We start from the raw sequence: 12,284 nt of genomic DNA, 5'->3' as shown, positions 1-12,284 counted from the left end.
GGTGAAGCACAGTGACCTCTGAAGTTACAACGGAGGGAGCGGTGGTTGGGAGAATTCCTCCTTGGAAGTCCCTGTATCACTTGTCCTCAGTTAAATGGCCTTTGTCCATCTGTACCGATGGAACAGTCTTCCTGTGTGCTCCCAGCAGTGTCTGGTTCTCCTTCATAAATGCAGGTGTGCACAAGGGAAAATCGCAGGATTTCAGTCGCAGCACATTGCAGCGCATTTGTAGTGATTGCTTTCGTAACTAGCTGTGTTGGTAGTACTGTCATAAAAATGGAGAAGTTAAAAAATGGACTAGGGCTGCATTTAAAATATGAATAAATCTAAGAAAATGTAATGTTAAAGGGAAAGGGGAATGTGGTAAAAGCTGCATTCAAAATAATATAATTAATATAGAATTTAAAGCCATAGTACTGTACACTGCTAGTAGATATGTAAGCTCTAGTATTGTAGAAGCCAGCGTGAGATAAAAGCATCACACTTTAGATTGGAATTCCATCCAGGGGCAGAAAGGGACAGTAAGATAGGAAGGGTTCAGTGGGTTTCAACTTTACTAGTAACACCGTCTCAGTTTTTGTTTCTCTGCATATGTAACATCTGAATTTGATAAAATTTGGTAGTTACTGCATTGGTATTTATTGTATTAAACCTCTGTACATTTATAAATGTTTGAAGTATTTGATAGAAGACTCATACAAGATTTAAGAACAAGAAATAATCTCTAACCTACCTTTTAGCTGTAAATAACTGAAGTGAATACTGCATTTTATACTTTGATCAGGTGTAGACAGAGGCTGTTTGTACATTCCCAGCTGCCCAGACCCAAAATAATCACAGAGAAACTGTATTAATTACAGTACTGTTTGGCCAATAGCATAAGCCTATTTCTAGCTAGCTCTTATATCTTAAATTAACCTGTTTCTATTATTGTGTGTGTTGTCACAAGGTCATGACTTACCAGGTAAAATTCCGGCATTGGCTCCCTGGGGTTCTCTGACTCCGCCTTCTTTCTCCCAGCATTCGGTTTAGTTTCCCACTTAGCTCTGTTCTGCCCTGCCACAGGCCCAGAGCACCTTCTTTGTTAACCAATGGTAACAAAACATATTCATAACATACAGAGGGGAATCCCACATCAATTAGGTCTGGGTTTTTTGCTTACAGTCATTATTCTTTTAAATACTAAATATACTCCCATGCATGTACTTTCCAATTTACTTTCCACTGTTAATAGGATGCCCTTAAATTCTTAACCTTCTTTTAAAATTATCTGCTAATAGAATGGAGTTTCAGTTATTGTGATTTCCTAATGACATGTGATTGTATCTTATGAATATGAACATTTACTGTCTTTAAAGTTTTTATAAATTTTAAATTATTTCAGGCTGGCAGCTTATTCACTAATTAGACAGTTTTATTTGCTAAGTTAAGATGGTACTTCTAATTATCGATCATTTAAAAACTATGTTGAACTTTTTTAAACTGTGTTGAACTCTTCTGAAACAGTGTGAACTAAATGTTTAACAGGTACATTTTCGAGGAATTGGTCTGAAGAGGAATGGTGGGAATTAAATAGTATCCTCTAGTTCAGAAATTAAGACCCCAGGTTGGGGGCCTGGAGACAAAGCTCAGCAGTTAGGAGCACTTGCTGCTCTCGCAGACCACGTGGGTTCCATTCTCAGAATGGTGCACACAACTGTAACACAGCTTCACAGAATCCAATGCCTGATGACCCTCTGCACACACCTGCATGCCTCTCTCTGGTGCACATGCATTTATTCAGGCATGTGCACACACACACATACTACACATAAATTTTAATTTAAACAAAGAAAAGTCTTAGTTTTGGTTATATATCATCTAAAAATCATTTGGCAAAGTCAGCAGCTCAAGACTGCAAATGGCTGAGTTCTTTTATGTCTATTGGAACAGAAAAAGAATTTAAGTCATTTATAAAAGATTTGGCATTATGTGCACAAGATAGGGCCCTTCAGTGTGGAGTTGTCAGTGGATCTGGATTCTCTTGCCTGGGGGTTTATAGTCACTCGATAGACGGAGGAGGGAGAGACATTTCTTCAGTGGTGTAGCCACTGGATAGTGCCTATGCCCCTGTCACCCTTTGCCTGTGCTCCTGTAAGTAGTAACAGTGAAAGTCACTGAGTTAACACAATTACAGGTGTAAAGGAAGCTAGATAGGAAGAGAGGATCCGCAGGTGTGGGAGGGTGTGAAAATGATCAACATGCATTATCTGTGTATTAAAATGTCATAAAAAACCCATTATTGTAAATAGTTAATGGGTGCTAATAAACACAGCAAAAAGATAAATCATGATATTGGACAATGTTTTAAGGCCCATAGGTTAAATTTGTTAGTATATTTGAGAGAAAAATATATTACTACTGGGAGTTTATACTGTAGAAGACATATGGTATGGTATAAAAAGGGGTTTCATGCTCTCTTTTCTTTACAGACAAGCAATCACCTCCTTGGACCCAAGCCATTTCCACTGGACAGGTTGTTAGCAATACTGTATAGCATCGTGGACAGCAGAGTGGCTCCAACCGCAAATATCTTTTCCCAGGTAGGCCTCATCCTGGGATCTTCCCACCATTTCTAGTCAGTTCTTTAGGTGGTATGGGTGGTGCAAATCTGTAAATGTTAATATTTTAACTGGATAGTGAATATTGTTGTTATTAAGTATGGTTGGCCCCTTCATGTGGCCTGGTTTAGAGTTCACTGATTCAACCAGCTACAGTCAGAAAAAGAAGACAGTGACTTGTTTGTATACTGAGCATGTGCAGGCCCTTCCTTGTTCTGATTCAGTACAAAATGTAGTGTAATATCTGATCGGTGCATTGATAAGGAATAGAGAGGAGATTTAAAGTATCCTGAAGATGGGTTCATTGTATGTAAGTACATACTATTTCATACATGGGACTTGTGTGTCCTCAGCTTCGACAACTATGGGGTCCTTCAGCCAAGCCTCCTGAGGATGCTGAGGGGCAGCTGTATTGAGAATCCCAAACCCAGACTCCTTGGGGGTCACACAGAATTTACAAGTATAACTAATGTCAAAAGCAATTTAATGTTTCTGGTTCTTTTTCTGTTTTTAGTAAAGTAATTTTTAAAAATCACTGCTGATTAAACAAGCATCTGATTAAATTGATGAGTTATAATACATAAGCATTGGTTTAATGAAAATGTTTTAAGTGTGTATGAAAGTGTTTCATAATACCTTTATTTCTCATACGTATACTTTTCAGGCTGATATATCCTTTTTGTTATTTGGTCTGTTCTCCAGAATTAACTAAACTTTTAGTATTTCACTAGGTGGCAGAATAAACCCAGAAGTAGAAGATGAGGATTTTGGTTTGGGGAAGTAGTTATAGTGTCTTTTTTTCTTTTTTCCATTGACGTTTAAAGAAAATTCCATAAGTATAGTCATACTAAATTTCTTAAAGATTCAGAAAGACTTGGCATGTATCAGGAATAGAAAAGGCAAGATGATGTAACTAGCGCCTCAGAGTAGTCATATCAGAGATGCGGTGGTCAGTTTGTTTTATGGCTGGTAATGTGTAAATAATTATTTACATCAAAATTACTTCACTATAAATTTGATCTTGGAATGGATGTCACTCTTTGGAACCTGTGATGATGGCTTTTAATTCATTAAAGCATCTTAAAGTTCCATTGCGATGAAGTCGGCATTTATAGACAGTTTGCATGTAGAGTGCATGTGCAGTTGGAGAAAGGTGTTCTATCCAGTTATGCGCTGTAGATATTATCAGGTGTTAATAATTTTAAAAGACTGGGTCAGTGCCTTCCTGCTTGATCCTTCTGTGGAGACGAGGTCTTGCTGTGCTGTCTGCACTCCCAATCCTGTTGTCTTTTCCTGAGTGCCACACATGTCCTAGTGTCACGCATGTCCTAGTATCACACATGTCCTGGTGCCACGCATGTCCTGGTGCCATGCATGTCCTGGTGCCATGCGTGTCCTGGTGTCACGGATGTCCTGGTGTCACGCGTGTCCTGGTACCATGGATGTCCTGGTGCCACGCATGTTCTAGTGCCACACATGTCCTAGTGTCACGCATGTCCTAGTGCCACACATGTCCTAGTGTCACACATATCCAGTTTTTCTTACTGCTAGTGACTGTCTGCATACGACACACAAGGTGCTACAGTGACTGAAAGGAACATTGGGAGCTGTTACATTTAAACAAATTCACCTTAGATTGAAGAGAGGTTGGAGAAAGATGACTCCGAACAGAAAAGAATCATGATGGTATGTGTGTGTGATTATAATTCTTAGATGTCCCCAGATTACCTTTTGAAAAGTGAACAAGGATAATTAAGGGTGAATTTTTAAAAATTTGGGGAGTTTGAATCTTTTTTCTTTGAGATGAATAAAATAATATTAAACGACTATGAGTACTTGGCACTGCTTTTGAGAGGCTTAAATCAGCAAACGATTACTTCTGCACATCACTGTAACGCTGGTGCTGCTGTTACAGTGCCACCCACCTCCCACATCACACACCTTATAGACTGTGCCTCAAGTTGCTAGGGCACCTTACTTGTTTAGAAATAGACTCTTCAACAGATTTACTATCTAAGGAAAAATAAAACAGTTACAGTTAGAGGTCTCTGATACAAGATTTATCAACTTTTCTGGGTTTTGACTATGCTAAACACTACACACCGGTCTTTGTGTGTACGTTACTGAGACTAATACAATTAGAAACAGCTTGGCCCAAGGTCTGTCTTTATTTGGCAAGAAGTAAAATTCTTTTATTCTTAGCAGTGAAAGTAGTTAACCGTCTTGTTATCTCTTCTCATTAGCACTTGGTATTTACAGTGTTTCAAATATTTAAAGCATATAATTGAATATGCATGTGGTTGCTTATGAACTCCAAGCATTAGGATATAAAGGTGAAAGAAAGCATGGGGATAGATAGACCTCGACTTAGGAGTTGACCTTTGCTTTTGCTTACTCAGTAGATTATCCAAGAAAAGAGAAAAACATGTGCTATATTTAAAAATCTGGCAGGTGGGAATCACAGCCCAAAGGAGGTTGTCTCACATTCCCCTCGCATTTGGTCAGCAATGACTCTCAACGCCCTGTTCTCTTTTTCTTTCTCTTCTTATTCGTCTGTCAGCTGTGCACTTGCCCACCAGAAGCACAGTTTAAAATTGACTGATGCACAGGTAGTGTTCAGGACAGCTGTGCGGACTGTCTTCTGTGGTGTGAACACTAGAGGGCAGTGTTGTTGCACTGAAGGTTTATGTTGTGGGAAACCAGCTTTAGCTTAGCATTGCTGCTGATACTTTAAAAAAAAGCGATTTTAAATTTTTTCCACATTTGATTTGTTTGAGTGAAGGCAGAATGACTTGAAGAAATTTAGTATGTGCTGCGTGTACTCATGCATGTGAATACCCTTTCATGTAAAGTAAGTATGATTGGTAAGGAATGAGGTTGCTTGTCTATATGAAACGATACTACTTTTTGGTTTATTATCTTAAAGATTTGTCTTATAGTAAGATGCTATTTTGTAGCTTGGTTTAACACTTTATATATAAAAAGCTCATATAACAATTGATCATTTATGGTATATACATTTAAAGTTATCACAAAAATTATTTTTATTTTATTTCATTTAAATTATTTATATATTGAAACTATAAATATAGCGTCTTAAGGGAGATATTTTTGAGATCTGAGGATAATTCATGATTGATGATCTGAGAATAAGTTATTGTCCTGGATATTCTGGGTCCACTTACTGATGCTTTTGTGTCTAGATGAGCAGACAGTAGTAGCAGCCCTTGAACGTCTTAGGGCATGTGAATGTTTAGCTAGACTGAACTTTAAGAACATTTTAGATATTAGTCACACCAATTTTTATCCTTATATAACTTTAATCGTTGTTATGAGTGTTTTAAAGTTTTCTCTAAGGTCTGTGGGCTTTCCCCGGGTGAATGCTGTGGCCGACAGACTTACCCTGGGGTTTTGTTATATTCTCCTTCTCTCTGCTACACAAGTGTGTCTCTGTGTGTGTGTGTGTGTGTGTGTGTGTGTGTGTGTGCGCGCGCGCCATACCACAGCAAACACGTAAAGTCTACAGGCATCACCTTCACATTTTGAATTAGATGAGATGGGACCTTTGAAAACCACCTTCAAAGATAAAATATAGTTATATTTTTTCCAGAAGCATACTAAATCCACATTATGATTCTTTAATGTGTTTATTTTTTTCCCCTTGTTTGAGGAAAAATGATGAACTTGTTTGAAAAATTTCAAATACTTTGTTTTTTAAAGTAATTACAGTTCTTTGCGTTTATCACATGTCCCAGTTATCTTAAAATATTAAGCCACGCTGCTTTATTTTTTCCACAAAGGACGGCATTGATAGTTTATTTCTGAAATTATTGGTACCAAGCTGTAAGGTGATTTTGAAGAGGAAATTTTTTAAGAAGTAGAGACATTGAATTGTACATGCTTACATAATTTTAGAAAAAACTAAAGGAACTTATTATGATGCTTTCATGTAATTGTTTAACATGACAGTTATTTCATCATTATAAAGATTTGCTTGGAATAAACAGTGAGAAACTGTTGAAAGGTAAGGAAGCAGACATAATCGTTATGAAACAGCTCATGTTCCACGCTGATAGTCGCATTTTCAGTTATGTGCAATTTCTGGGTGATTTCATATTTAGTTATACAGAATTTAATAAACATATTTAAAATCCCCTGTACATTTATTTTACTTATGTGAAATATTAATGAAAACATTTTGGAGCATAAGTTACTATACAAATTTTGTTTCTTAAAATAGATGTTTCTACTTTCTCTGTTTTTAATTGACAGTATCCTATATAATAGGATATATTTGCATTTATTTGCTTTTTTATTAAAAGCTTAATCTTTTCTCTCACATGTTAGATTAATTGTATGTAAATAACCTTAAGATTTCTTCTCATCGGACTTGTTTTATTAGCTAGATAGGAGCTCAGGAAGCAGAGTGGTGTTTTCCTTTTTATCAGCAGCGTATGTGAAGCAGGTGCTCCCTCCTCTGCTCAGCATAACTGCGAAGGAGGACTCCGCTGCTTAGAGGAGCTAGCGTATTGTTTTACTAAATCCAGTTTTGACATTTTCCTTCAAAGACAGACACCCATTGTATTTACTTCACTTTCTGTTTGAAGAGCTGGGAGTTGTTTAATACCTTTTCAGTCCTAAAGCATGTAAAGTTTATTTTAGTTGAATTAGATTTCAGAGTCAATACTTTCCCCTGCTTGTAATTGAATTTTTCTTTGTTTAAAATTCTGTCTCATAGATATTTGTGTCAGCTACACTTCACTGTGTTGTATAAAAAAAATAAGAGGAAATAAGTGTGTCCGTCGCTTCCACAGCCTTGTATGTGTCTAGTAGAGACAGTTGTGTTTATCTGAGAGCACAGTGGAGCTGAAGGGTGTGGCCCTGAACCTGCGTGCTCTGTGGGGCTCACACACTGAGGTGAATTTGGGACTGAACTCCTCTCTGACTTAAGTAATCCTCCATACTTGTAACTTAGACTTAAGAGTCTCCAGGAGGATCTGCTCGGTTCGTCCTCTGATATGCCTTGAATTTAGTGTTTGGGGGCAGTGACTGTTTGAGGACTGCGGTGGAGCTACATTTTCGTAATTCTCTTTTAAATTAAATTATGTCTAACAAATTCCATTGGTACTCAGGACTTTTAAATTATATATAATAAATTATAGACAATATAGAAATACAAACAGTATGTTTTTCATGGTCTATTATGCACTTGATAGCTTTCCTTACAAAGCTGTATTGCTGTTTAACATAGCTTAGAATGAAATTTCGACTCTCAACCTCAATGGCAATGTTCCAGATGTCTTTAAACTTACCAGAAGCTCTTTAACCAAATAATTGACTTTTTATAAGTAATTTACTTTTCCTGAAAAATTAATTTATAGATTATATGGTGGGTCTTAGAATATTTCTACAAATAAATACATTATTAAATGACAGTCAGGTGACACTAGGAATAATTGGTTAAAAGACCGTCTAATACATATTGGTTATATGAAATATGGCCGTATACTTATAAACTATAACATCCTAAAATCTTGCTGTCAGATTGTCATATAAATTGCGTTGAGTGAGGGCACTATCTATTTAGACTCTAAGTGGAACTTGTCCTTAAGAAGTGATTCTGTTTGGTACTAGATGACTGTAAACCTCTCTTTGTCACGACTTGTGCAGTATTCCACGTCTCAGGAATACCTAACTCAAGTGCTCAGTGCTATTCAAGTGAATTTACGTAAATCACAAAAAAAATCTAAACGCTAACATTTCCTAATCTTACTATATCTGGTTCCCCCGCCTCTCCTGAGCCCCAGCAGATTTGTGTGGCATTCCACTTCTGACAGGGTAATGGAGAGGCTTAGCAACTGTCCACTTTGCTGATGAATAGGTCAGCAGGGATGCTGTTTGAAAGAGGCTGGCTCTTCTGCCTCCACTGGGGTAGCAGTTCTGAAGCTACTGCTTCCCTGCTGTGGCTGTATTATCACCATCCCACCACCATGCAGTAGGTGGCTCTCAGTTTGGGTGCTGTGTGTTTGGAAGGGTGGAGCTGGTGTACGATTTTCCGCTAGCTGCACGCTTGTCATAAGAGATGCTAACAGTGTTCTTACCATCATGCTGCTGGGCAGGATAAAAGGCTGCTTTTCTTGACTTCATTTGTAAAAGAACCACATTCCCCCCACTCTTTCACATTCCCCCCACTCTTTCACATTCCCCCCACTCTTTCACATTCCCCCCACTCTTTCACATTCCCCCCACTCTTTCACATTCCCCCCACCCTTTCACATTCCTTCAGCATAGCCACTTTAACCTTTGTGGATGCTGCTGTCTGACTCTAGGTGATCTTACTGATCCCTAGAAAAGTAGAGCCATTGCTTAGGGGTGACATGTAAAATACTGCCTAAGGGATGAAAAGCATCGCATAAATTATACTGTCTACTTTGTGTAATTAACCATTGGTGCCTTGTTTCTTGTAATCAATATTTTATAACCACTTTATTCAAAACATAGTATTACTTCTGGTAAATATGCCAAATATGTATCCATTATTTCTATCTGGTGGGGGATGTATTCAACTAAGATATGCTTTATTGAACATGGTATATTTTTGGCTGAAAACATAAAGTTTGTCTGGGTATTTTCTTGCAAATGCATATTTAGGAGATTCCACACTATTGCGCTAGTGACTGTGTAGGCAGATCCACATTAGAACTAGTTAGCGGAGAATTACTGGTGATACTCTCCTGTGGAAGTGTGCGCTACATTTTAAAGTACTTGGAAATGTGTGATGAAGAACTGGTGCTGCTGAAGGGAGTTTCTCGTGACACGTAGTTTACAGCCCATTGGCATGCTTTCTTTGGAGGAGGTTGGCGCACCAGGCATCTGTAGTCGACCACACGTGATCATTGGCTGCTGCTGCCCGTTCACAGACACGCGACTGCAGCGAAACCATCCTTTCCCCTGGACAGAAAACTAGGTTCTGCCCAAGTCCGCTGTCTCACATCTAGACACTTGCCATGTTGATAGTAAGTTGAGTTCTTAGAATGGTAGGTTCTTATTGTTCAGAATAAGAAAGAGGACTTCTCCAGAACTGTCCTAAATATTCCCTGGTGTCAAATGCAGCTTGCACATTGATGATGTACGGACTATGTATTTATACCCCTTATCTTCTTATATGCCTGCATCTCAAGTTCTCCATTCAATATGATGGCTGAATTTGAATTGATCTGAATATCACCAGTATATATACCTTATACTGGTATAATAAATCAGATCATTCCCTAAAGCTCTTCTGTGGAGTTTTAGCCTTAAATCTTAAAACTGGTCATTAAAATAAACAAATTTGTACATTAAGAAAATAAAGTAAAACTAGTAATCTCTTCATCATCTGTCTACTGAGTGAGTGAGTGTGTGTGTGTGTGTGTGTGTGTGTGTGTGTGTGTGTGTGTATTAACATGACACACAGCTAGGGAAAAATGTAATATGTTTCTAGATTTTACTTTAGCAAATGGAGAGATAACTTCTGAGTTTTCTTTTATCCTATTTGATTGACCATATGCAATATACTTTTTCTCCTAAATGTTAAATTTATGTTGTTCTTTTTATCACTATTACCATTGTCCTGGGTCATTGGCTTCATCAAATCTTAGCCCTACACCAGCTCCTATCTGGGCTCTATGTCTCGAGGCTCTTTCTAATAAAGGCACCAGTGCAAACCTTACAAACTAAGTTTGGTCTTTTCTTCTTCTTCTTCTTCTTCTTCTTCTTCTTCTTCTTCTTCTTCTTCTTCTTCTTCTTCTTCTTCTTCTTCTTCTTCTTCTTCTTCTTCTTCTGCTCCTCCTCCTCCTCCTCCTCCTCCTCCTCCTCCTCCTCCTCCTCCTCCTCCTCCTCCTCCTCCTCCTCCTCCTCCTCCTCCTTCTTCTTCTCCTCCTCCTTTTCTTTTTAATGAGTTACGTTATCTAACAAACCAACTCTACATTGCATGGCCTTTCTTGTAACCCAGTATTGGCCACTTTGTTTCTCCTCCATTCTACTCACTGTAAACTGTTTCTGATGTCACACTAACATCCTTGTCTTTGTCTTGCTGCATATAGTGTTATCACTGTTGATGCTCATGGTCTGTCTCCTTAATTTGGGGCATCTCAGTAAGTCACACTTAGCCCCATTTGCTATTAGTTCAACCCCTTCTCTATAATCAGATACTTTTGTTCATTCATATCATTAAAAGAACACTCTCCTCACACCTAATTGCTGCCATTTCTTGTGTGTTTTTCTCCAGCTTCCCTGAATTTGTAGAATTTTTCAGACCCAGTGTCCCTAAAATGAATGCCTTCCTATTCTCCTTTTCTGGACTTAGGACCCTTCTAGCTACTAAAGATTCTCACCCATTTCCAAAAATGCAAGCCATTTCTTTTAGTTCTGTTGTATAAAAATACACACCAGTTTTTGGTTATATAAGCATGCTTCTCCTTTTGGAGATAAAACAAATAGAGAAACAAAACCAGCAGTGACAGTTTCAAACTGAGCTACCCTGATAGTATTTGCTATTTGCCCATCTCTTCCTATTGCTTCCATCCACCCCCTCTCCCCACTCCTCTGTGTATGTGTAAAAGTCTAAGCCAAACAATTTATGACACAAACCACCACAACAATTATGGTATTTGCTGAGTTGTGTGGAACTCACATACTGACACTTCATGTTAAGTTTATTTAAATAATGTAATATATTGTGGATCATACAGCTTTTCCAGAACAGCTAGAATATGGAGTATTTCATAAATCAGTTGACCTATATACCATCCTATAAAAGTACAAAAATAATGAGCCTGTTAAAAATTAATTACAGTTGTAAATTGATTTCCCTTTGTTGGCAGAAAGAAGAGTTTGTTAGCCCAGGAACAGGTTCACACTGTTTTTACATTAAGCATTTCCAGCTGAGGCTTGTTAGTGACTGCCTCTCAGATTATGAAAAAAAAAATCCTCCCTGTGGTACATGAAGTCCTATTGTTAAGATACCAATAATCAGCTTATCTCCATGTGGATGAGAGCAAAGAACACAAGAACAACACAGTGAACATGAACTAAACAAATATTGTCTGGCTCCATTTACGACATAAGCCAGAAATAATTGTCTCTCTCTCTCTCTCTCTCTCTCTCTCTATATATATATATATATATATATATATATATATGTATGTATGTATGTATATGCAGAGAGAGATTTTCATTTTTAAATTTTCATAGGTGCTAAAGGAAAAGATTATATATTTTATTTTTTTAATAGTAAATATTTTACGTTTAGTTGACACATAATTCTGCATGTTTATGAGCTACAGTGTAGTGATTTCATGTGTGCAGTGTATGATCCAGGCAGTCAGCATCTGTTTCCTACATAGTGGTATTTATCTGTGTTAGAAACTTTTGTACACATCTCTTCTTGTTCATCGTGAATGACCTGGTGAGATGATTAGATCTTGGTACTGCTATGACTTTCTCTGGCCTTTTTTTCCTACAATCATGTGACTTATTCTACATTCCACTTTTCAAAAATCAAATTTCTAGCTTTTAATACATGATGAGGAACTTGCAGAATTTGTCTTTTTGAGCTTGGCTGTTCACCTAATATTCTTTAGTTCTACTCGTGACACAGCAAATAATAGACTACTTTAGTTTTTAATCAGATTATTTTAAACT

General features: G+C 37.6%; 1 protein-coding gene across 1 annotated transcript in view; it reads left to right on the top strand.

Annotated features, from left to right (window-relative positions):
• Orc5 (origin recognition complex subunit 5) overlaps positions 1-12,284 on the top strand; it is a 56,904-nt gene that overhangs the window by 30,571 nt on the left and 14,049 nt on the right. The window contains exon 12 of the mRNA XM_038315377.1: positions 2,472-2,582. Within this exon, the coding sequence (XP_038171305.1) occupies positions 2,472-2,582 (111 nt within the window). The remainder of the gene's footprint in view (positions 1-2,471; positions 2,583-12,284) is intronic.

Source organism: Arvicola amphibius, chromosome 18 (assembly GCF_903992535.2).
Source record: "Arvicola amphibius chromosome 18, mArvAmp1.2, whole genome shotgun sequence".
NCBI lineage: Eukaryota > Metazoa > Chordata > Mammalia > Rodentia > Cricetidae > Arvicola > Arvicola amphibius.
Note: the sequence above shows the minus strand (reverse complement) of the source record. Positions and strands in the feature narration are given on the sequence as shown.